Raw genomic sequence first — 25,304 nt, 5'->3', positions numbered from 1 at the left:
TGCAGCCATCGCGGTTGTAGGAGGGTGTAGCCAGTTTTCTTTGCTTGACAGTGGTCAATGAAGAGAAATTAATAACTGCTAGTGGCGAGCCCACCAAGCGTCCAATGCTGGTTAGCGGGAAGGTCCCTGCTGTGACAACAACGCCGATGTGGACACGTACCATAGGTGTTGAAGCCTGCACAGTATGCTCGTGTGTTGACGTCAACACGTGTATCGAGTGCGATCTAGGATCTACCGCGCAGATGCGGAAGACTAGGAAACACGGACCAATCAGAACAGACCGTGCTTTTTTGGGAGGGGGGCTTAAAGAGACAGGCGCTAAAATGGAGCGTTGGGTGAATACATGTATATTCAGACAGACAGTATGACAAAAAGAATGTGTTATTTAACATGAAAGCATGTAAACATGTTTTAGTAGAAACCCAGAATACAAATATGAACCTGATGACCATGTATGAAAATAAGAATAATATGGGACCTTTAAGGATTGTTTAGACCTACCTCTCTCTCCTTTTGGCCCCGGGAATCCCATTTCCCCTTTCTGTCCTGGTCTCCCAGGCTGTCCTACAATGGCTCCATGTGCTGTGGAGGACACATTCAGTTCATATCAGAAATCCAAATTCTCACATCTTTTAGCTCCTTTATACTTCTTTTTAATAGTAACATTTTGTAGGTAAATGCTTCTTTACTTTTGATGTATTCCACTAAATCAGTGACATTTGCATGGGAACTAAACAATCTGCTGTATCCGGGGGGACCTGGAGGGCCAGGTGGTCCCGGTGGTCCTTGAATGGAGCGTTCATTGTGGTTCCGTTCAAAGTCACGTAGCAGACCATGAGCTGGGAAATAAGAGGCAAAGTAAGGAATAATATCAACCAGAACCTCTACCACTTGGGTTTTATTGTAGATTTTGAGTTGAGACTGTAACATCACAGTACAATTGCTCACATTTGATGTATTCCAACAGATCTGTGGCATTTTCATGGGAACCAAACCACCGGCTGTATCCAGGGGGACCTGCGGGGCCGGGTGGTCCCGGAGGTCCTTGAAAGACACGACTGTTGTATTCCTCCACGATGTCATGCAGCACACCGCGCGCTGCAGATGACAGAAAACTCAGTGATGCAAGTGAAAGCTTTCTGTGCCATTCAGTCATTCAACCCCAAGAAAATAATTAAAATTTTCAGACTGGAAGAAAGTTATTCTGTATTATGGGCAAAGACTTTTGGTGTTAGCCATAAGAGTATGTTTTTAATTCAAAAGGCAAAGAAGTAAAGGCTATGCAGACAACCAGCCGAGGACAACATGATGACTTTGCCTTTCTTTATGCTTGCACAGTTTTTGGTAATGTCCTGGGATGTGTGGCTGGGAATGGCATGTTTACGACTCTTCAACTTAATGACAACCCTTCAATTATAAAAGCATATAAAGCTCATATCAAGTCAAGTCAAACTTTATCATCCCATGTGGCAGAAATTTGGTTGCAGTCAGGCAAACACATCATAAAGTTGTGTTATGCAACATTCTAGACAGATCACAGGAACAAATAAGTACAACTGTGAGATCACTTCAAATGAAGAAAATGCCAACAACAGCTGAATGCCAGACACATAAAGTGTTTAGGTGCTGAGATCACATGTGCAAATTCAGGCTCCTAATTGCTGTGCAAGCAAAAGATACTGTTGCTACGTTTACACGTGGCCGGCTATTTTCATAAACAAAAATAACATCGTGCACAGCTGTCAGTGCCGTCAAGAGCATGCCAAACCTGTAGGTGGCAGTGTAACGAGAAGCTCAAGCCTGCATTAGCCAATCAGAATCCAGACAATAGCAACAACAGCAACGAATCACTTCCTCTCTCTTCTGTTCCTCACTTCCTCAGCTGCTTAAACCTCCATTTGTCTCAATTTACATGCAAACGTACAAAAGAAGTTTTCCAAAATCTCCACTCTGGCTAGAATTTTTAGAAAGAATCGTTTTCAGAGGCGAATTCTCCGTTTGCGTGTAAACAAAGGGCACAAACGAAGGGAAATGTCTCCATTTTTCAAAATAACCATGTACGTGTAAACGGGGTATGAATCTTTTTGTCCTCTGTATCTACGGCCTGAAGGAAAGAGCTTAAACTCCCTCTGCAGGGGGTGACCGGGGCAGTCCAATATGGCCTGGGCCTTCCTTAGGACCGGCCTATAATGGAGGTCAGAGAGCTGCATATAACCCAACCACATAAATTTGATGGCCACTATAGGAGAAGCTGGCCAAGCCTATTCTTATTGCCAGATTTAGGCTAAATTTACATTGCTACATGTTAGTTTTAAAACTAATATATTTTGCTTTGTTTACACCTCTCATTCCCCCTGCTCTGGCGTATCAGAGCCCCCAAACCGGACACATTTGAAAACTCTTCTGACCCCGTTTAGGTTTGAAATCCTAAACGTTAGTTAGTTTAAATGGAGATTAGTTCTTCTACTGGAACTTGCACGGTGGACATGCACAGAGATCAATTTTGGCTCAAAACTCTTAACTGCTTAAAAACCAAAATGTAGCAATGTAAATATCCTCAAGTTCTCAGACCATGCCACAGTACAAAAGGACAGAGCAGACTCTATGGAACTTCTAAATAACATCTTAAAAAGACCTTTTTAGAAATTGCATTAATTAAAGATTAATTGATTAATTGATTAGTTGTCAATTACTAAAATTATATGCCAACTATTTTGACAATCGATTAAATCAGTTTATGTCATTGTTTTAAGAAGAAAAAGTAAAAATTTTCTTATTCCAGCTTCTTCAATGTGAATATTTTCTAGGTTCTTCACGCCTCTGTGACAGTAAACTGAATATCTGACATTTGAGGCTTTGGGAAACACTGAACATTTTTCGACATGTTATAGACCAAACACCTAATCAATTAATCAATAGTAATAATCCTTAGTTGCAGCTATAGTTGGAAGCTCAACTTGTTCTCAACAGTACCCAAATACTGGTGAATTTCCACCACATCAATTTCCCTTTCCTCAATATGTGACAGTTTTGGGTTTGGGGCTGACTTCCTAAAGCCAATGATCATGTCCTTGGTTTAAGACACGTTCATCTCAAGAACAGACTCCTCCTTAGTATAACGGAATCATCGGCAAACTATATAATGTGTCTGTTCTGGTGTTTACTTTGACAGCTATGATATCTACTTACATTTGATGTATTCCACCACATCCACGACATTTTCACGGGAACTAACCCATTGGCTGTGTCCAGGCATTCCTGGAAGTCCAGGAGGTCCTGGAGGTCCTTGAACGAGACGTTCAGAGTCTCTCACAACATCACGGAGCAAGCTGTGGGCTGCATGTGGAGGACAGCACAGTTCAGTTGAGTGCAGGCAGGTAAGTAGTAATATAATACAGACCCAATGTTTGTTTACAATGGAAAACTCCTGCGTCACTTACATAGAATTTAACGGCGCTGAGCAAACATGGGTGAGGAACAACTGGAAATACACTCATCTCATTTATCTAAAATGCATGTTTGATGCTTTTATATGTCAACACTTTCACTTGGTATCAGTTCACTGAGACCCCAACATTAGGTTGGAGTCCTTATTTATCTGTTGGGCCACAGACTAAAGAAAATGACACAACCCAAACTAGCAGTAAATCCAACCGGCGGGGAGATGTCGCTGTTCCTAACGTTAGATTTGATTTATCAACGATTCAAAGCAACACAGGACAGAAAATAAGCACAGAAGAGACATCAGATAGGTTGGACCTCCGTGTTTAGCTAAATATCTTTAAATGTTACAGTTACGGCTGAAAATGACAACAGAAATAGACAAGTTTGTCTACCTGGAAGGGATTTTTGTGTTAGCGTGACATCACAGTGATTCAGTCTATGTTAATTACAGCAAGGTCTAGGCAGAGGTTTATAACAAATGTCATCTAGATCACCTACATTTGATGTAATCAGTTACTTTTACAGCCATACTGGAGAATTCTCCGGTATCCAGATTGCAGTGTCCGGCACAGGGTACACCTGGCTCTCCCTTGTGTCCTGGGGGTCCAGGAGGGCCTGGCGTACCAGGAAGTCCGAACACAGCTCCTCTTACGCTGTCACCTGGAGACAATACAGCTTAATATGACTTCAGAAGAAACAATGGCTTAGTTAAGGTTGGGTCTGGATCAACGGAAGTACATTTCCAGGATAAAGCCTGACAGCTTGTGCGTGTCCTCACCTTCAGCTTTCTGTGTTGCTGTTTTCAAAATCTAGCAAGCTATACACTGAAAATGGCAAATTCTGAAGAATATTTGGATCGTGCAACAAGACAGGCCTGCTGGGTTCTTTCAGGGAATGATTGTAAAGATGTATAAAGAATATGTTTGCGGCATTTGCTCTCTAACTGGGATGTTTTGGGACCGATTGGTAGGATTGCTGTGGATAAAGTACACATTAGCCTCTTTCCGACCAAGTAGTTACAAGAACGTAGTTATAGGAACTTCTAAACAGTTCCACTAACTACTCTCCACCAAAACCGGTTTTGCCGTTTGCATTCACACTGGCCAAGTGGCCATAGGAACTGACCTTTTGTTATTATAATCACAGCCATCTAACTACCACTATGCGAAAAGGGAAAAGGGAAAAGACCCTGCCCTGAAGTAGGAGCTGAAAGAGTTACAGGAACTGCGGCCAGAGGAACTTAATAATCCCCAAATTGGTCCAGTCGGAACACGAGGAAAAAAAGGGTTCTATGAACGTTATGTTCTAGGAACTGCAAATATCCCTCCGGTCGGAAAGCGGCTATATGGTCGTACACTGGTACGAGCAAATGACCTTTAACCATGTATCCAGCTAAGTAAAATAGCCCACGGTACTGTATTGTGTGAACAGTTAACTTCATTTAATGTTGTATGTGGCAGGGTGCAAATTTTCCACCTAAACAAGTTCCTTCCTGAGACTATTTTGCAGAGCCCCCGTCTTTGCGACCTGGTGCTTAGCGCCACCCAAGACGATTGTGATTGGTTTAAAGAAATGCAAACAACCCAGAGCGTTTTTTTCTCCTATCCCAGAATGTATCTGTGGTGTAGCCAGACCAATGCAAAACTAGGTCATATAAGACTATAATGCAGACAGATTTTTCGATAGGTTAACTGACAGTTTTGTTTGAGGTCTATGTTAAGATTGTGCCGTAATTAAACCCTCAACGTAATATTTGTGTAAGGTTGTTAACGGAAAGCCTTGTGCACGTCAATGCCTTTTGTCGACAACACAAGTCCAGCTTGAATGCAGTAAAAAAAAAACATGGAATTGCAAGAAAAAGTCATTCCTTATTGTTTTTTGGGCATTTTTGGCCTTTAATTTTGACAGGACAGATGAAGACATGAAAGGGAAGAGAGAGGGAGAATCACATGCAGCAAAGGGTCGCAGGTGTTTGAGACTCAGACTCGAGTCACACTTAAGTCGCACACACATTGACTTCAGAGTTGACTTGAGAGTCGTTCTGAAAGGACTTCTGACTCAACTCGGACATGAGATGCGGGACTCGTGAACAATCTTTATTTTTAGGAAACGTCTGATGAGCTGAATGTTACTCATCTCCCTGCGTAACTTATAACCCACCTACGTAACATGTAATACGTAACGTATATCTGCTGCGCGGCCACACGTCAGAGAGGACAACAAACATGTCCACACAGGCCACACAGGCCACAGGCAGCTGCTGTGCCATTCATCAGAAGCTTTGGCTTTAAAAAACATCTGACAGCAAGGCCCAAACAAAAGAAGAGCTGAATGCAAAATATGTGGACTCTAACCCAGAGACTTGTGAGCATCTCTGATGCTAAGTGTACCTGAAAACCCTACCATGTGTCTTAAATACTTGGAAATGTATCATGTAGTCATTGTTAAACCTTACTCAGGCCTTTAACAAAGTCTAGGTCTTGGAATTAGCTCAAACTCAGTCAAGTCATACATTCCTTTAAACTCACTCTTGAAGTATTGTTGTGGTTCTGCTTTGAGCGTCTCACTGTTGGCGTGCTCCGCATAGGAAACCAGTTGGTTGATTTGATCAGGGGGGGCCCCGTAAAAGTTCACAAATCCTGGTGGGCCAGGTGGACCCGCTGGTCCAGGTGTACCTTGTGGACCAGGGATACCTGGGGAACCAGGAGGCCCCTGAGGACCCACAAGTGCTTGGTACCCAGCTAGTTGGACAATGAAAATGAATATCTGTTAGTTTAATAAATGCTACTAGCTCTAGACTAGAATAGAAAATAGTGTGAATAGTGTGAATAGAAACTCTACATGAACAAAAACACGATGAGCTGTAAAACCTGATTTTGCTGTGTGGCTAAATGTCTGCATTGTGTTCCTTACTTGCTAACAGGTTTCCAGGAGGCCCAGGGGGTCCAGGGGGTCCAGGGACACCTACCGCCCCCCTCTCTGGGGACAGAAAGGACCCACATTCAATCACAGTCACATTCTCTCAATAGAACGCCTTTTTAATCGTCAACCTATAGGTTAATCTGTAACTCTTACCATTCATGAGGGCGAGGACACGTTCAGCCACGTCTTGGGTGTTTAATATGTAGTTGCTGAGGCCTGGAGCTCCAGGAGGTCCCGGTGGACCAGGAGAACCAGCAATGTATCTCCTCACATCCTCCTCTGGACACAAATAATTGACACAATTTGGCAAATAGTCTCACATGCTATGCTCTAAACTTTAGAGGGTACCACTTTACAATTAGGCTACCTTATAAAAGGCTTTAAGAATGTTTTGTAATTAGTTTATTAATTAGGTTGTGAACCCTTTATAAATCATTAATAAGATGTTATAAGGCATTAGATTAAAAAGGGCAACAGTGTCCTTGTAACTAATGAGTCATAAAATCTAATAATGTATTATTGAGTCACTAACACTTAACAATAAGGCTACCTTTTGGCAGTTGTAGATGTTAGTAAATCATTAATAAATGGTGATGTGTTTCACACTTAAAAATAAGGTTCCCCTATGCCAGTTTAAAATGTTAGTGACTCTTTAGTAAATGGTGATGTTTTACACTTGAGCTTTTTGCAATTACACATGTTTGTAACTCAAAAATAAATGGTCATAAAAAATGAGATGCCAAGAAACATTAAGATGAATCATCTCAGTGAACCGATACCAAGGATGCTGGCTGATGGAGCTTAAAGCAACACCAAAGATTCTTTGGTACCTTCAAATAATGTTTCCAAAATCGTTTCAGTGGTTCATCAACTCGTAAAAGGGTGAACAGCACTTCTGCATTTGCTTTGCGGCCCCTATCTGCTAAAACCGCACTATGCAAGTTCGGGTAGCGGATCTGTAGTTTGAATGAGATTGGTAATGGACAATTCCGCTTCCAACCTGTAGGGGGACCGAAGAGGAAAAGTGCTTTGGTGTCGCTTTAACAGTACAGATACATGTGGGCTCACTATTTGGAAAGCAACAGGTGACTGTTGCTCTTTTTAATCAAGTTATAACATTTTATTAATGATTAATAAAGGGTTCACAACCTAATTAATAAACTAATTGCAACCCATTCTTAAACCCTTTATAAGGTACCCTATAAAGGGTTTAAGAATGGTTTGCAATTAGTTTATTAATTAGGTTGTGAACCCTCCAAGTTGTGTCTTTACTGCGTGGACCATTCCCGTCACTATTCACAACCTTCCATGGTTCCAAAGCTTTAGGGCAATTCAGTCCAATGAGTAGTCCTATATCCTTTTCAACAGTAGTAAGCTGAACTTCACTGAGATATGGCCATTCCATGTGTAGAGATGTTTTCCTTTGTAACAGGAATCTTTGAGTGAGTGTATACCTTTGGCAGCGTCAGGAAAAGTGGAACCCTTTAGGGTCTAAAGAGCTGGGTATCAAAGCAACAAATTTCATGTATGCCACTGAACTATGGAGTTTCTGCCATCTAAAAGAAATTTGGGGATTTTAACTGTCCTAAATTTGGGGATTTTAACTGTCCTAAATTTGGGGATTTTAACTGTCCTCATATTTACGTTGTAATATGTTGATAAGGTCGTTGACAGAGATGGAGCCAGGTGGACCTGGAGGGCCAGGGGGGCCAGAAGTCCCGTCATATCCTCTCCCTGGACCTGAAATGGTAAAGGTTGTAATGGGTTTCCCATTACTGTTGGAAAAACTGTAGGTTTTCACATGCAGACATCTTGTGTATTAAGTAATTGGTCATACTCTGGATGTAGGCGATCACTCGGTTGGCCACATCATCCACTAGCCCATCCCCTGCGGGCCCTGGGGCACCTGGAGGCCCAGGAGGTCCAGCCAGGTACTGTCTGATGCCGTCACCTGTGTGTCAAGACAAATTTAATCTTGCATTGCCAGGCCTTCCTCCACAGCACTGGCTAGTCCACAAAGCATTCCGGGATGGGAGAAAAACGTGCTCTGGTTTATTGGCATTTCTTGAAACCAATCACTAACGTCTTGGGGGGCGCTAAGCACCAGATGGAGCAACAGGGCCGCTGCAAAATAGCCTTGGGAAGGAACTTTTTTCTGTTTTCAAAGGTTGTTTTAGTCGTGCAACAGAAAACTCAGATTGGACAGATAGTCTAGCTAGCTGTCTGGATTTACCCTGCAGAGATCTGACAGTTGAGGTTCGGGGTTAGAGTTTAGAATGCCAACACAAAGAAAGTGGAAGGTGACGGACATCCGGCCGAAATCACTGAGCAATTCCGGAAATGAAACGTCGTTGATATAGACTAAGACAAACTTGACATTCACTCGATCGTAGTGTTTAACCAAAGTAAATTAAAACATAGCTTACTCCGAAGGTACTCTGCCATGTACTGGCCCACATCGGTGGATCCAGACCCACTTCCATCTCTTCCAGGTGGTCCAGGTGGGCCTGGGGCACCAGGACTGTATGAGCCACCTGATGCGACAACACACATTTTCAAAGAAAATGACATGTAGAAAAAAGAATGAAATAGCAATTTAAAACACTATTTTTAAAGGTTGAAATTTTGAGCATTAGCTAAATTATTAGCAGTACCATTTAACTAAACAGCAACAAACTTGGTGGAGTGGTGAAGCCACTGCAGAAGTAATAAAAGCTGCAGTTCCTCTGATGCTAACTCCAAGAAAATGCGGTAGGAAAAACATCCCTTTTTAAATGCAAAGTGAATGCAGATCTTCCAAAAGAAGTTAGAATCTTTAGGTGATTATAATTTAGACAATTTTTAATAAGCATTTTCCACAATTTTATCATTCACTCCTATTTGTCACAGTTATGTGTATTTTGTGTTTGGGTGTTTCTCCCCTCCTCCCTTTTGTTGTTGTTGTTTCTCTCCTGGCAGGCCTGGTGCATTTGAGGGACAATATGCTAGACTCAGACCTAACAGTATTTGTGTTGGACTCACAATGGACAAAAAAGTAAAAAAATCAAAGCAGAAGAATCTGAGATATCATCATCTTTTATATTCCTTGTATTCCTCTCTCTTGTCAAAACCTGGCACCTACAGGTTTTGCTGCTATGTGTTATACAGTTTCTTTTTAACAGTAAATCTCCATAAGAGAGAAACAAAATTATATTAATCCTAGGTCACATGACTTCCTGGAATCTCAAAGTGTACAAGGTGTACTAATAGTTCCAGTGAGAATCAACGTTTTTGCAGCATTATTTTGTATTGATCAATATTATTGAGTCACTCCAGCTCTCACTGAGTGGTCAATTCTTTCTAAATAAATTAATAAAAAACATATATCTTTTTTTCATGATTTTGGCGTAGTTGTCAACCATAGTTGCTACTGGTTGTTCGCAAACCCATAGACCCTCTGAAAACATATAATCCCATAAAAACACGGCATGGGTGACAACTATCATTAAGATACTGTTTCAATACATGATTTGATATATGATATGATATTAAGTATGGTCTTACCAGTGGAGACCCCAGGGATTCCTGGGGCCCCTGGGACTCCTGTATCGCCTGCAAGGAACACGTAAACAGAATCAGAATCAGAAATATATTCATTGCCAGGTAAGTAGCACTAACTATATTAGATAAACAAAAAATAAATAAAGAAACAAAAATAACACATACGTATAACTATTTAACATTAAGAAGGAAAAAAGAGGCGGTATGGTTAGTGCAGATGTACAAAATTGTAGAGGGATGTGCAAAAATTTCAAAAAGGAAAAAGGATATATAGAATGTGCAGAGGACAGGATGTAGGATTAAGGTTTCATGTCGTTGGGGGTCCAGGGCCTTGTTGGTGAGGCTTACTGCTGAGGAGAAGAAACTGTTTTTGTGGCATGAGATTTTTTGTCCGGGGTGAGAGGTATGAAAGACACAGTATGAAAGACAAACCAGTGACTTCTTCATAAAAGAAAAGACGAGGAAAGACAGACGGAATAGACAGAAAGTGTTTAACAAAAAAGAAAAACATTTGGCTGAGTTTACCTTTAGGTCCTTGTGGCCCCTCTGGCCCTGGAGGACCCTGAGGCCCCCTAGGTCCAGCCTGACCTGGGAAACCTGACATGAAAAACCAAAACACTGATTTAACAAAAGCGTGTAGGTTCATTGTTGACTCTTGAAATACCTTTACAACAACTGAACAAACTCCACCTGCTGATGAATTCCACAAGATGTGGCTGAAAGGTCTGGAAAATAATCCAGTAAGTGGACATTGTGCTATGAATTTTCAACTACGTAGCAAACTGCTACTTTGGTCTATTTTCTTTTCAACAAGCCTATGATAGAGTACTTTCTATTTTAAAGCGTAGAAAAGATAGATGCTTGTTACAATGTCACCAAAGGTTTTAGAAAACACCTGCTGTGTAACTCATTTTCTTCATGGCAGTGCACACAAATAGGGATTCTTTTTTTCTTTTTGGGGCTTATTACCTTTAATAATAGAGCCGCTGGAGAATGACAGCAAAGGGGGAGAGAGAGAGAGAAGGGGGGATGATATGCCAAAGGGCCGCAGGTCAGATTTCAACCCCATGAAGAAAGACCCTCCATAGAAAAAATTAAAAAATCCATCTTGTCTAAAAATTGTTCACATACCAAGACCCTCTTCCCCTGGACTCCCTGGAAGACCTGGTTGACCTGGGTCACCTGAAACAATCATCGGTTAGATATGTTTGTTTTAAAAGTCTGTAGTTTCTAAACACTATGATGTATACAACAGTTTGCAGTTTTCTCACCTTGGTATCCTTGTGTTCCTTGTTCACCTAAGGATAATGAACAATAAGATAAAACCACATTTATGGGATTTTAAAGTAGATTATAAAGTAGTATCTTAATTTGTATCTTGACCTGAGAACTGCTGCCACATTCACTGATAAGTTAATTTTTTGTATGCATAAATCCATTATACATGCAGTCCTGTGATCTATTTTGTTGGCGACCAGCACACTTTTTTTCAGAAGCATCTGATTCGTCAAACCTACCTGCTGAACCCTTCGGGCCTGGTGGCCCTGGGGGTCCTGGTGGTCCAGCAAAAAAGGTTTCTAAGAAAAACCAGGGAGGAACATGTTAAACATGCTGAGTGAAGACAGTAGAAGCTGAACATGACATGTCTAGTTGTCTTTAGTCCTACAGTATTTCGGAAATTAGATTTTGTTTCCACCAACCTGAGGTAGGCACAAAGCTGCCAGGCTCTCCTTTCTTTCCTGGAGGTCCAGGTAAACCAATTCCTGTGAGGATAGCATAGAAAAAAAGGTCATCCTGTATGCTGATGACCTAGATATCTATTTGTTTGTCAATGGCTCTCCTGCAGGACCTTTGCATCCTGGAGGACGCTGTTTAGTCTCATCTGAACAAGAGTGATAGCAGCATTTGTTCAGAAAAATGCCATTAATATCTTACAAATAGCTTTCATACATACCAGGAGGACCTTGAGGACCAGGTGTTCCAGGAGTTCCTGGTGGGCCAGGCGGTCCAGCCACTGAGGAAAGTCATGGAATGTAAACATAAAAGCGCTAGGTGTGTGTTTTACTGTCTACCCCGTTGTTATTGTTGACACTGGCACCAAATGGTGCCAAAGTAAAGAATCAAAAAAAAAGAGGGGAACTCACTACTGGTTTGGGTGGCACTGACAGTATCTGAACTACCAGGCTTGCCAGGTTTTCCTTGCTCTCCCTTTTCTCCTTTTTCTCCTTGGTCTCCCTTAGGTCCTAAATGATGAAATCAATGTGCCATCACAGGAATAAAAAGTAATAATCCTCACATCAATCTGCCAGTTTTTACCCATCCTAGATGCTTATAATGGGTAAAGAGTTTGGATTTACCAGGTTGTCCTGGGACACCAGCGGGGCCAACGGGACCAGACAGACCATGGGTTCCAGCAGGACCTGGAGGCCCAGCAGGCCCTGGTGGTCCGGGTATGGCCACAGTATTGGAGCCAACTAGAAATAAATGTGAGAGACACAAATACCAGTTTCATTTAATAAGATTTTGTGTTTTCTTCAGGTTTAAATCTAAAGTCTAATTAGTACAAGTATTTGTTGCTGTTCTTACCTGGAGTGACGATTTTACCAGCCGATCCTGGTTCACCTGAAAGACAGCGTTATGTTTGATTACATGATGAGGCCTTTCATTATAGACATACAGAATGTCAATAGTTCGAGAAAGTCCTTATTTTTGGCAAGAAAAGTTTACTCCCATTTCCACAACTAGAATTGACGGCAATTTTTTAAATGTAGTTCTCACATGTAGAAGTAAAGTGTGTATGCAAGATTTTTATTCGGCATGCTAGTGTTGAATCTATTGATGCCAGTGTCAGTCGGTCAATCCGTTTCTCCACCACTTTGGTACAGACTGATATATCTCCAAATAATGTATTTTAATGACATTTTGTTAAGGAATTCATGGTCCCCAGAGGATGAATTGTAATAACTTTAGAGATTCCCGGACTTGTCTTCTAGTGCCTTCATCAGGTCAAAATGTTAATCTGTCCAAAACTGATGACTTTCCCATCAACATTATTTGTGTTTGTGTTTAGTGCCAATTAGCAAATGTTAGCATGTTTACGTGCTTAACTTGTCAACATTTTTATAGTGAGTTTGTTAGCAAGCTGGTGTTAGCAATGCTGTGCCTAGTCAGCCTCACATCATTGCTAGCATGGCTGCAGACTCCATTATCTTTTTACTGTGTGTGTTTAAAATTAAAATGTTATCCTACGCAGCCCGTCCTATAAATACAGTACATGACAACTGCAAGATTTAGCCCCCCCCCCCACAACTTTACACCCCTGGCCCGATTAGGCTTTAGGGTTGGTGTGACCCTCTCGCAAGATGAACTCTAGTTAAATTAGCAATCTACCTTCCACTCTTATTAGGAAGAAAACAAAATGTTTTAGTAGTTATGTTTCTTGTCTTGTCACATTAAAACACATGTACTATAAATGTAAGCACATTCTCATATGATGCTTTGCATAAACTATACCTGGGGGACCAACATCTCCAGGAAGTCCAGGTGACCCTCTCACGCCAGGAAGTCCCATCGAACCCGTATCACCTGCATAGTGAATTACTGGATTACAGCACAATCTTTACCTCAACAACAACCCTAAATTATCTGGGCATTTTTTCTCGCAGCCATGACATCTTTCATCATGGATGGCACCTACAGGATAAACTCTTAACGCCTACAGAATAAACTCTTAACACCTACAGAATAAACTCTTAACGCCTACAGAATAAACTCTTAACACCTACAGAATAAACTCTTAACACCTACAGAATAAACTCCCAATGCCTACAGAATAAACTCTTAAACAAGCTGATGAGGTTTGATGCAGGTCTCATGCTATCCCGCTCTAATCTTATTAATGTATTTTACTACTGTTGTGAAGCTCTCTCCTCACCTGCAGCTCCTTTAGAACCCTTTGGTCCAGCAGGGCCCTGTGGTCCAGGTTGTCCTGGTTCACCTTTAACCATGAAAACAAGAACCATAAAAATCAAAAGCATTTTTTTCTGACCAATAACAAGTTCTTCGAGGGTTTGCAACTTACATTTGTCAGACTGTTTAAACAAAAAGTGGCAGAATTATTTCTAACTATATATTTTTAATAGAGTAAATTGCACAATTACAGAATGGTAGGTTATAACTATCAACTTTTCGAGGACTTACTTACATTTTAATACCTAAGGTACCAGACATTAGCCTGATTTTCAAAAGGAACAGGGCAAGACAAGGACTCATCATTGAACATCCTCCTCCAAAGATATTTTGATGTCAGCACACTTAAAGCGAGACTATATAACCTTTGCTGAACAGCAGCTACTGACATGTGGCAGTTACAGGATAATGGTGAAAGCTAAATTATATTGTAACAACGGCACAAGTAGAAAAGAGTCACAGTGAATTGGCTCAGTAATCAGTTACACAGCAATGTCTATCTAAAGTTTGCTAAAATTAGCCGCATAAGCCAAAAGCCTTTGGTCATAGCAGACCAAATGAGACTGTAACAGCAGAACCGAATTAACCAAGAGTGTATTTTACTACTTATGAATTTAACTCTTAATTTTTTTAGAGAATAAATAAGCTATTTACCAATCTTTTTTATGCCACTGAACATATAACCAGGTTACATTTTCTCTTCACACTAGCGGCATTATGTTAACGTTAACATGGCTAACATACTTAAAGGCCTAACAAAATTTGAAATATTATTTGTCTTTCAGTTTTTTAGTTTTAAGTACAGTGTGCAATAAAGTCAAATAGTGCCTTTGAACCAACTGAGTTTAGGTTCTGTGTCATTTAACTTTGGAAAAGAAGTTTTATAGCATCTTTAGCAATTTCAAATTGAATAGCTGCTGTAATGGAAACTTATTTATTCATGTAGTTTTTGATATGTAAAGCTATTGTGAAACACACCTGCTGGTCCACGTGGTCCCCTCTCTCCCTGATCACCCTTGGTTCCTGCCAGCCCTGGTGTTCCTCGATCGCCTGCATTAAAAACAATAGCATGTGTCAATGGTGCTTTTAGAAAGGTGGTCTGAACTGATACTGAGATATCTTTACCTATATAATTGATTAATTGAGCTCCTCCACATCTATCTTTCCATCCGTGTGCATTCATGTCCCAGTAATGTGTGTTAATAACTTAGCTCTGGGGAGCTTATTCCCCGAAGTCCTTATGCTTTCTCGCCTTGCAATTTTCCTTGGATTAGGGTGGCACCTAAATCATGGTTGGAGCTGCCGCCGTGGTCCTGCTCGGTGCCCTGCTTGGTGCCCTGCTATGCCCTTCTAGGCCCTGCTATGCCCTGAACTGCTACAAATATTATTTCTAGTCATAGTTCCATTGTCTTTACTGTGACTTTAATTGCCACTGTTCATCATACCCCCAACCGGCACCGGCAGATGCCCGGCCACCAAGAGCCTAGGTCTGTCCGAGGTTTCTGCCTAAGAGGAAGTTTTTCCTCACCACTTTTGCACTAAATGCTTGCTCTTGGGGGAATTATTGGAATTGCTGGGTCTTTGTTAATTATAGAATGCGGTCTAGACCTACTCTATCTGTAAAGTGTCATGAGATAACTCTTTACTCTTGATCCAATGCTATAAATAAAATTGAATTGAATTAACACTGCAATTAGGTTATCAATCAATGTTCTGCAAAGACTTAACATTTCTATATATATGGACTTTTCTTACACATCATCATTCTTTATAACCGTATTAATAGAGTTCTTTTTTTTTTACAATTTAAGAAATTACAAATTAAGGTACCTTTCGGATACCTGGGTAGCTCACCTAGTAGAGCGTGTACCCATATACAGAGGCTGAGTCCTTAACGCAGTGGCCGCAGGTTCGTTTCCGACCTGTGGCCCTTTGCTGCATGTTATTCCCCCTCTCTCACCCCTTTCATATCTAAGCTGTCATGTCACAAATAAAGGCCTAAAATGCCCACAAAAAAAATGAAGGTACCTTTTTCTCCGTGTGCTCCTGCTTCACCCTGGAAACCCTTTGGACCTGGAGCACCTGCACACAAATGATTGCAGATTTACCACATGCCTGCCAATCAAAAGGAAAAAACAGACAAAATCTGAAATTCATGTGGAACTGAGTCTTTACCAGGGCTTCCTGAGGCACCTTGCTCTCCCATGGCACCTAAATCACATAGGGGTCATTGATTTTGGCATGTGTTAACATATTGCAGCGAGTTTACCATCATCATCATAACTTGTATTAGTTGTTTAAGTGTTTTGTACAAGGGCTTGAACAGTGGTTCTCAAACTTTTTTGTCAAGGACCCCTAAACTGACACAAATTAGACCACAGACCCCCATTTGATAAGATTTTGTCCCAGGGTCCCCCATCTGATAGGATATTTGCTTTTTTGCTTTTATAATCTCACATTGCCAGACCTTCCTTCACAGCGCTGCGGAGGAGGGTCTGGCTAGTCCACACAACATTCTGGGATGGGAGAAAAACGTGCTCTGGTTTATTTCTTTAAACCAATCAGAGCCATGGACAGAGCCATTGTGCCGCTGCAAAAAGCCAGAAAACTCAGATTGGACAGATAGACTAGCAAACTGTCTGGATTTGCAGAGATCTGCGGAACAGTTAACCATAGTCCTCATAAATCCACCGGAGTTTAAAATTACAACACAAAGAAAGCGGAAGGTGACCGACATCGGGTGGAATTTCCGGTGTTACCTGAACAATCTCGGAAGTGGAATGTCATGGATATAGACTCTTCTTTTGTAAGAGAAAGTGTATGACACCCATGACCAAAACAGTCATACATTTTGTCATTGTGTTACTTACTTAGGAATTATAGTGAAAGTAAAGTATTCCCCTTTTTGCAGGGGACCCCCTGGAACTTCCCCGTGGACCTACTTTGGGAACCACTGGCCTAAAATATGCACAAACACTGGTATGGTCCTTTAAATTTGATCCGATCTGGCCTATAACTCCACCATGACCTTACCTTTCAGCCCCATCGGTCCAGCAGCACCAGCAGGACCGGGACGTCCTGCCTCGCCTTGAGATCCTATCAAAACCAGGTTTCATGGTCAAACACTAAACACATGAGCAAATAACTTTCCATAATTTGACATAAAACAAAACCTGTTCTACCTTTGTCTCCTTTCTCTGCGAAACCTGGCGGTCCAGCCTCTCCGCGGGGGCCCATCGGTCCGTCCCGGCCCCTCTGGCCTGGGGGTCCCTCAGAACCTGGCTCACCTGGTCCCAAAGGACAAGAGAATGAATTTAGAATGAGAATGAAGGCATTTATTCCAGACATATCAACAACAACAAAAACACTAAAACATGTATAAATTAGTTCACAAATAAGCTAAATAAAAATAAATAAAAAAACAGCCTAGACATGCCTGAAAAGGAGTTGAAAGAAGTATACACTTATTTAATCCTACCCCTTCTCCACTGCTCAGTAATTAATGTTTATCAATTAACTTCCCTTCCTGACCCTTTGTACTGTTGTACGCTCCCATCTAACTACATATAATTTGCTATATTATGTGTACAATCCATATACATACATACAACAATTGCATACGAGACACAGCCTGTGTTTTCATTTCCTAGTGTGTCCTCAAAGAACAAAGATGTTGATCTAAAGTGAACACTACCTGCACTTCCCTTGGGTCCCCTTGGTCCATCCAATCCTGGGTGACCCATAGGGCCTAAAGAAAGAGTGGAGAATGAACCGGCAGTGAGTTAGTCACCTCTGTGGGAAGGAAAAAACGGCAACACATTTTCTCTGAGTCTCACCTGGTAGGCCAGGAAAGCCGCCATCACCTGCAAAAGATTAATTTATAGCCGTTACACAGCTTACTGTATATCGCACACTGCTTAGGTTTCATATTCAAAACCTTTGGACTACATATGCAGGACGATTCCTCACCTTTTTGTCCTAGCAGCCCTGGATCCCCTGTAAAGAAACAGTCAGCCTAATGATGGATATCAACAAAAAAATCATATTCCAAATGAATTTATGATTCGTGCAAACATGCCTTTAGGTCCTGGATCTCCTCTCTCCCCTTTTAGTGAGTATGCAAGTGTATCTAAAAGTTGGAGAAAAAATCAATTAAAATTCTAATGTCCAAGAGGTTGTTTAATAGATGTGGAAATCACATGTGTTATCACAAATATGATATTATGTGTTCATATTATGATATTATGATACATAGTAACTGATATCCCAAAGTCTGCCACGATACAATTTCAATTCGATTGAATTCAATTCAGGGGGCCTGCGATCAATACGAGATGATACATAAGCCCATTAAACACAATCACAGTTACATTTATATATATTTACAAAAAGAAACTTAATATGATTTGACAATTTGGAATTGTGGAAGCTATTCCAGACATTTAAATTAAAACCAAACTACTCTTTTTAACAAAATGAATAAATATAAAAGTGGGACTTTCAAAATAAAAGCACACCTAAAAATGAAGATATGTATCGATATTTGCACTTTGTATCGATAATATAGGTCCTTTTCACAGCAGCCATTTTAAGATGTCATTGCAGGTGTATTAATTATGGGCCTGTTCCATTTAGGTGGGCTAAGGCCCTGGTATAAGCTAGCATGCAGGCGCTAGCTCACTGGAATGTCTGTGACACACTAAATAGAACGGGACGATAATTAATTTGATCAATTTCACCAGGGCTGGCCCTGCATTGACACGTCAAAATGGTTGCTGTGAAAAGGGCCTATTGGATCAATGAGGATTGAATCGATATATAAATCGATCCACATCGATGTATCATTACACCCCTATTGTTTAATTTACAGTATTGCATAAGTACATATTTTTGAGCTTATGTGAAGATAACCGATGAGTGTGTTGTATTTTTTTACCTCTAACAGCATCCGAGCGGAGTTCAGCCCTGACCAGCTGCTGAACGGCTCTGTGCAGGGCGGCGCTGTCCTGTTCCGGCCCAGCAGCCCCCAGGTTGATGCCGTTATCAGAGCGGGTCAGGGTCGACCCAGAGGCACTCCTGTCAATGTATGACGAGTCCAGCGGGTCGATGATGTTGATGCCAGAGGAGGCTGACAGGCGGCTGGACCTGGCTGACGTAGCGGCAGTGATGCCTTCCAGAGCATCAACACGGCTCCTGAGGCGTTTCACTTCTTCACCTGTGAGGCCAAAGGGGAAGATGATGGACATTCAGTGACCCTTAAGTGTGATTTATGGTTCTGCGTGGGCTCCACGCAGAGCTTTCGCCGTAGCCTACGTAAGTGGCCTGAAGTTTATACCTGTGCGTTAGTGTGTGCCTCGATCTCTTTAAGAGAATAGCAGGGCCACCATGTGTGTGTGCGTGGGGAGTGTGTGGTAGAGCGAGTGAGAGAGTGACGGCGATTAGCTTGATTACCGACTATAGAGACATAGTGGGAGAAACAAAGTGTCTCCCATGTGCTTTCTGACCACGGTGGGAAATCTGGAGCAGGAAAAGCTAACCCTCTCCTCGATTTCATGTTGTTTATGGAGAAGGAGAACCAGGAAATGAGGTTGGGGGGGAAATGCAACGCTATCAAGCTACAGCCGAGCGACGTGCGTTGCCGCGACGTGTATAGTTGCATTTTTCGAGAGGTACACGGGTGCACGGGTGCAGGGTCTGTATCTCCACATACCTACGTACGTAGCCACGGCGTAGATTTAACACAGAAGCATAAATCACGCTTAAGATGGTAAATAACATGCTGCTAGAGAATTCATGTCTCACCCAAAGCGATGAGTCCAAAGAGGAGGCCGAGGAGGAGGAGCAGGCTGAGCAGGAGGCCCAGCAGCCACTTCCACCAGCTGCAGCAGGAGCAGAAGCTAAAGCCAGAGTCATCTTTACCGATCTCTGAGAAAACCACAAATTATTGTTTTTACATTTAGGTTTTTGTACACATTAAACAAGATACAACATGGGCGTGTGGCGGGATTTGACTGTAAAGCCAGGTATACAACAGGCGTAAGCATGTATAGTAAGGAGAAAAGTAAAAATGGGACTATAAACAGTACCTGCGTAGGTGGCTTTGTCTTTTTTGGCAACCTTTAGGCTTGCAGCTTTAAAAAAAAAAAAAAAAAGACAAAAAAAAGAAGAAAAAAAATTATTACTTGCTGAACAAGAAATATGACGTATGTTGTTAATCTAAAAGCCAATAAGATTTGTTGTATTTCAGTCTACATTTAGCATCTGATCCCTCGTCCATTGTGCTGGATGAGAGCTTCTGTTTCTCTCTCGTTAGTGAGTCCCCAGAGTAGGAAACTGCAAGAACAGAACAGGTACAACAGTACGTTATCACCACACCCTAACAGAATCTGCAGATTTTCATTTTTTTTTTTTACAGTAAGCGGTCCCTACTCGTTCTCTCTTTGAGCTATGTGGTCCCTGGCCGAAAAAAACCGTTGAAGACCCCTGGCATAGGCAGTAGTAGTATATAGTATTACCTGAAACAGGTGCAGCAGACATGAACTGCTTCCCTGTGTCTTTGGTCATGACCAGCCGCTCTGTCTCCTTCTTGACAGGAGCATTCTCCTTCTCTATCAGCACAAACTTAAAGTCTTTGCCAGGAGTCTCGTCATAAATGGGGCTGCTGGGTCTCACTGTGAGAAAGAAACGACAAGACATTACAAAGCCAAATATAATGAAGACCTACAGAGTGTACTGTAAAAGAACTATGTCTCTGTAATTAAGATATTTTGAACAACATGTGCGAAGAAACTTCAAAAACAATGGTCTGGAATGCTCTGCAAAACATTCTCAAACTGGACAAACTAATTTAATAATAATTTCACCGACATATGCAGTTCCTTTTCCGAATTATCATTTTCCAACTGAATATTTGCACGGTTTCATTCTCTTTTACTCACCCATTTACCTGTGTGTTCCTCTCGGTATACGCATTTACCGCTGTCTGTGTTGTATTTCAAATTGTATTTGATGTCATTTCAACTGTATGTATTTCTAATGTTTATTTTTTATTGTCTAGCCCTCCTTTGCCACTTGTCAGGCTGCCATTAAGAACCTGTTCTTAATGACTTGCCTGGAAACATAAAGGTGAAATAAATGAAAGACATTTACAGTCTCAGTCATGTGACACCAAATACTTTCATTTACTGTACTATATTATAATGTATGATGAATGTATATTGTAAAGGCAATGATTTGTCCAACAAAAGTAGGAAAACTGACAAAGCTATTTCTAAACACAATATCATTTTAATACACAGTAGTATTTAACAGCTCACCTGTGGGTGTGCTGAGTCCAGGCCCAGACACATTTTTCTGCACACCATACACTGTGAGGACACAAACGCGCACATTTTGACAGTCATTTATGATTCCTATAAATAAAGTATGCTACTAAAGCTTATATAACACACACACACACACACACACACACACACACACACACACACACACACACACACACTTTTGATATTATCTGCAATGGCATGACATCTCTTGTGGAATCTGTTTGGTTGCTTATTCACCAATTTCTTTTAGGGATACTGACATTTTCCTATTTGTGTGGTTGATATTATCAGGTTAAGAAAAAAAAATAGGAAGAAACGTAGGGATATTCTTTGTTCTTAATATTGGCTGTACATCACTGCTTTACCTATTTGTGTGTTGGATCCAGTGGGAGGGAGGACCATGGGGCTGGTACTGGCCAGGTTATTCTGAACACCATACACAGGAACTGAGACAGAGAAGAAAAAACAACATAGGTATCTACTGTCAGTGTCACGCTAGTCTATATCCACGACATTCCTCTTCCGGGATTGTTCAGGTGCCGCCGGAAATTCCACCGGATGTCACTCTTTTTGGCCAGATGTCTGGTACCTTCCGCTTTCTTTGTGTTGTAATTTTAAACTCTGGTCGATTTCTGAGGACTATGGTTAACTGCTCCTCAGATCTCTGCAGGGTAAATCCAGACAGCTAGCTAGACTATCTGTCCAATCTGAGTTTTCTGTTGCTCGACTAAAACAACTTTTGAACGTACGCGTTCCACCAAAACAAGTTTCTTCCCGAGGCTATATTGCAGAGGCGCCGTGGCTCCGTCTGGAGCTTAGCACCGCCCAAGACGGTTGTGATTTGTTTAAAGAAATGCCAATAAACCAGAGCACGTTTTTCTCCCATCCCAGAATGCTGTGTGGACTTTCCAGACCCTCCTCTGCAGCGCTGCGGAGGAAGGTCTGGCAATGCGAGATTAGGGTCAACCTAAGGATGTGAAATGTGACATGACAGTAAGAGACTCACCAGTGCTGCTGGCAGATAGTCCACTGTTTGCAGAATTATTACAAAATTTTAATTTCAATATTTTTTAATGCTCAGTCCCTCCAATATCCTGAATCATATCGCAATCGCAATATCAGTCAAAAATAATCGCAATTAGATATTTTCCTCATATCGTGCAGCCCTAGCACACAACATGTCTACACAATTGAACCAACAACAAACATGACAAGGTCTCGTCTAATGTCCATTAGTCCGTCATGCCAACAACATGTCTTATTCTCTAACAATCTTTGCTACACAAAGTTTGGGGCACTCGCTAAAGGACTTTGTACGATTTTTTGCTTTCAGTGGGATATTATAAGAGTGTCATTTTGATTTAATGTAGCATGTCTCCCTACTTTTACCTTGCTTAATCTAGAGTAGGAACACAATAGATTAAGCTAGGTAAATGTATCTTTAAAGCAACACTAAAGAACTTTTCCCCTTCGGTCCCCCTACAGGTTGGAAGCGGAATTGTTCATTAACGCTGTCGTATGTTGATTCGAACTATAGATCCGCTACCCGATCTGGCAAACTTGCATAGTGCGGTTATAGCCGATAGAGGGCGCAAAGCGAATGCAGAAGTTTACCCTGTTACGAGTTGATGAACCACTGAAACGATTTTGGAAACATTATTTTAAGGTACATTATTTTGGTGCAAGTTTACCAGATCGGTTGCAAATCTGTAGTTCGTATGAGACATAAGAATAATGGTAATGGTAATGGACAATTCCGGTTCCAACATAGAGGGGGACCGAAGCGGAAAACTTCTTTAGTGTTGCTTTAAGTGTGAATGAATAAATTGATAAAGCCTGGTTAGAAAGTGGTTTCTTTGGCTTTAATCACAAAACAACAGTTAGTTTTATGAGTTTTATGTGCTGACATTTGGAGAAATCAAATTATTAAACCAGAGGTACAAGAAGTATTCAGATCCTTTACTTAAGTAAAAGTACTAATACAACACTGTAAAAACACTCTGTTACAAGTAAAAGTCTTGCATTGAAAATGTTACTTAAGTAAAAGTATATAAGTATCATCAGTAAAATGAACTTAAAGTATTAAAAGTAAAAGTACTCAATGTAGAAAAAAATCCTCATGTGTTTGGTCTGATCATTTCAGCTGGATTCGTAGGTCGTTATATTGTTGGGCAGTTTAGTTTATAATTAAACATCGTCTTTTATTAACTACATGTGTTTTGTTTGCAAAAATCTTAATTTGTAAGACAAAGTTGTCAGATTAATGTAGAGTAAAAAGTATTGTATTTCTCTCTAAATAATGTAGTAAAGTAGAAGTAGAAAGTGGCATGAAAAGACAAGACTCAAATAAAGTGAAAGTACCTCAAATTTGTACTTTAGTACAGTACTTGAGTAAATGTACTTAGGTATATGCCACCACTGTTTGAAACCCAATACAATTGAGGTAAAGTTCAAATCAACTTGTTTTTTTTCCAGAAATGGTGTCCCGGTTACTCTGGATGATCCTCAGAGCTCAGTGTGAAAAGCGACTTTCTACTGAAGAAATAGTCCCTATGGACACTGCAGTCGTTAAGTGGCACAAGCAAAATCCAACTTACAAAACCACACAGCATCTTTGCTAAGGTATGACCCTGCAACATCTAATTGAGAATGGTTGGATACAATAGTTGTACATCTGCAATTATATCCCGCGGCGACAGGTTGTTGGCTGTCATATATGACTGACCTGACGGGTATAGGGTGGAGGAAGTGGACAGGTTGTTGGGGTTGGTATTGTAACTGTAGCTACTGCTCACACCTCCGGACCAAACGCTGCCATAGTGGTCTAGTAGGGAAGACAGAACAATAGTAGACAGAAAAATGAACATTGCAGGTGAATAGGCAAAATATTTTAACTGATAGATATCACCATGGAATTTCCACAGTTTATTTACTCACATTAAGACAACCATTTTTCGGAAATTTTATGTTTAAATATTCAAATTAGGCATCTTATTAAATATTTGCTAATTTGCATACATTTTCAGAACAGAAATGTGAACACTGGATAACGCCAAGACATACTTTTACAGAAGGAATGTGGATATCTCTTTTTCTTACCAGAAATCTGAAAATACAGTCAAAAGCCATAAAAAGAATCAATTTTTCCAACATTAACACCTACATTGAGACTGAATTTTTGTATTACAAGTTTTTATGAAGTTTAAATATGAGAATTAAGCATTATCTAATGCTCGGTTTTTGGCGATTTTAGGATAAATCTACACATGCAAATAGACAAAGTGTAGTAAAATAAACAGCTAAATGTATATTTTGGATGTTTTTTTCCCATTAGTCTGAAAGAAGACATGGCATGGAATAGGGGTGCACGATTCAGAAAATGTCACGATTCGATTCAATATTGATTTTTAGGCTCAAGATTCGATTCAAAATCGATTTTCGATCCAAAAAATGATTCACAGTATGTAAATGAAGTTACTTTTCATATGTGATTGCAGTAGACATACAATTGAAAAAAAAAAGAAAAAAAATCTTTTTTTTTGTCGATTTTTTGAATTCTATGAATCGATTTTGAATCGGTAGAGCTTGAATTGCGATACAAATGTAAATTGATTTTTTTGCACACCCCTATTATGGAATCAAAATAGCCCAAAACCTCAAAATTGAAAAAAAAACATTATGTTTTTGCCTGTAGTGTCTTCCCTTAAAAACTGAGGGAATGTGGAATGCAGAAAATGTACTGAAAAGAAACATGCATTACATTACAACTTGCATTACAAACACCATAGCATATTCTGGTATGTAAAGGAAACAGCATTTCAAATTCTAATATCGTCCTTAAAGATAACAGACATGACAGCTGATTGGTTGAACCTGTGCTGGAGCTCTCAGACATGCTCCTGGTTTCCACGCTGGCCTTCCTGGGGATGGGCAGCGTGTTGTTGGGGGACTGGGGGGGGCTGGTGCTGATGGAGTTGTTTCCTCTCAGCAGACGCTTCACGTCATCCAGCTCTGTCCCTGCACAGCAGAGCTACTGTAACAGTGGGCATCAAACCAGGACAATGGTAACCTCTGTCTGCAGGTTACCATCTACTTCAAAATCGA

The 25,304-nt window shown here is 40.8% G+C and overlaps 1 protein-coding gene across 3 annotated transcripts in view; it reads right to left on the bottom strand.

Moving 5' to 3' along the window:
- The window catches only part of LOC120555512 (collagen alpha-1(XVII) chain-like), a 36,042-nt gene that overhangs the window by 4,220 nt on the left and 6,518 nt on the right, over positions 1 to 25,304 (bottom strand). For 2 of the 3 annotated variants that reach the window (XM_039794251.1, XM_039794261.1), the window contains exons 8-48: positions 25,074 to 25,217; positions 23,926 to 24,024; positions 21,566 to 21,646; positions 21,192 to 21,242; positions 20,391 to 20,546; positions 20,128 to 20,208; positions 19,962 to 20,006; positions 19,678 to 19,800; positions 18,812 to 19,090; positions 17,954 to 18,004; positions 17,845 to 17,871; positions 17,712 to 17,738; positions 17,570 to 17,623; positions 17,058 to 17,162; positions 16,909 to 16,971; positions 16,051 to 16,086; positions 15,904 to 15,957; positions 14,854 to 14,925; positions 13,841 to 13,903; positions 13,420 to 13,491; positions 12,493 to 12,528; positions 12,264 to 12,380; positions 12,051 to 12,149; positions 11,861 to 11,920; positions 11,607 to 11,669; positions 11,424 to 11,483; positions 11,178 to 11,204; positions 11,038 to 11,088; positions 10,432 to 10,503; positions 9,910 to 9,957; positions 8,793 to 8,900; positions 8,204 to 8,317; positions 8,011 to 8,106; positions 6,520 to 6,645; positions 6,358 to 6,423; positions 5,973 to 6,185; positions 3,943 to 4,104; positions 3,190 to 3,336; positions 949 to 1,098; positions 690 to 839; positions 502 to 582 (exon numbers count right to left, since the gene is read on the bottom strand). In XM_039794251.1, the coding sequence (XP_039650185.1) occupies positions 502 to 582; positions 690 to 839; positions 949 to 1,098; positions 3,190 to 3,336; positions 3,943 to 4,104; positions 5,973 to 6,185; positions 6,358 to 6,423; positions 6,520 to 6,645; positions 8,011 to 8,106; positions 8,204 to 8,317; positions 8,793 to 8,900; positions 9,910 to 9,957; positions 10,432 to 10,503; positions 11,038 to 11,088; positions 11,178 to 11,204; positions 11,424 to 11,483; positions 11,607 to 11,669; positions 11,861 to 11,920; positions 12,051 to 12,149; positions 12,264 to 12,380; positions 12,493 to 12,528; positions 13,420 to 13,491; positions 13,841 to 13,903; positions 14,854 to 14,925; positions 15,904 to 15,957; positions 16,051 to 16,086; positions 16,909 to 16,971; positions 17,058 to 17,162; positions 17,570 to 17,623; positions 17,712 to 17,738; positions 17,845 to 17,871; positions 17,954 to 18,004; positions 18,812 to 19,090; positions 19,678 to 19,800; positions 19,962 to 20,006; positions 20,128 to 20,208; positions 20,391 to 20,546; positions 21,192 to 21,242; positions 21,566 to 21,646; positions 23,926 to 24,024; positions 25,074 to 25,217 (3,729 nt within the window). The remainder of the gene's footprint in view (positions 1 to 501; positions 583 to 689; positions 840 to 948; positions 1,099 to 3,189; positions 3,337 to 3,942; positions 4,105 to 5,972; positions 6,186 to 6,357; positions 6,424 to 6,519; positions 6,646 to 8,010; positions 8,107 to 8,203; positions 8,318 to 8,792; positions 8,901 to 9,909; positions 9,958 to 10,431; positions 10,504 to 11,037; positions 11,089 to 11,177; positions 11,205 to 11,423; positions 11,484 to 11,606; positions 11,670 to 11,860; positions 11,921 to 12,050; positions 12,150 to 12,263; positions 12,381 to 12,492; positions 12,529 to 13,419; positions 13,492 to 13,840; positions 13,904 to 14,853; positions 14,926 to 15,903; positions 15,958 to 16,050; positions 16,087 to 16,908; positions 16,972 to 17,057; positions 17,163 to 17,569; positions 17,624 to 17,711; positions 17,739 to 17,844; positions 17,872 to 17,953; positions 18,005 to 18,811; positions 19,091 to 19,677; positions 19,801 to 19,961; positions 20,007 to 20,127; positions 20,209 to 20,390; positions 20,547 to 21,191; positions 21,243 to 21,565; positions 21,647 to 23,925; positions 24,025 to 25,073; positions 25,218 to 25,304) is intronic. The other variant, XM_039794266.1, reaches the window with a different exon arrangement.

Source organism: Perca fluviatilis, chromosome 1 (genome assembly GCF_010015445.1).
Source record: "Perca fluviatilis chromosome 1, GENO_Pfluv_1.0, whole genome shotgun sequence".
Classification (NCBI taxonomy): Eukaryota; Metazoa; Chordata; class Actinopteri; order Perciformes; family Percidae; genus Perca; species Perca fluviatilis.
The sequence above is the reverse complement of the archived record's forward strand: the minus strand, read 5'-3'. Positions and strand labels throughout refer to the sequence as shown.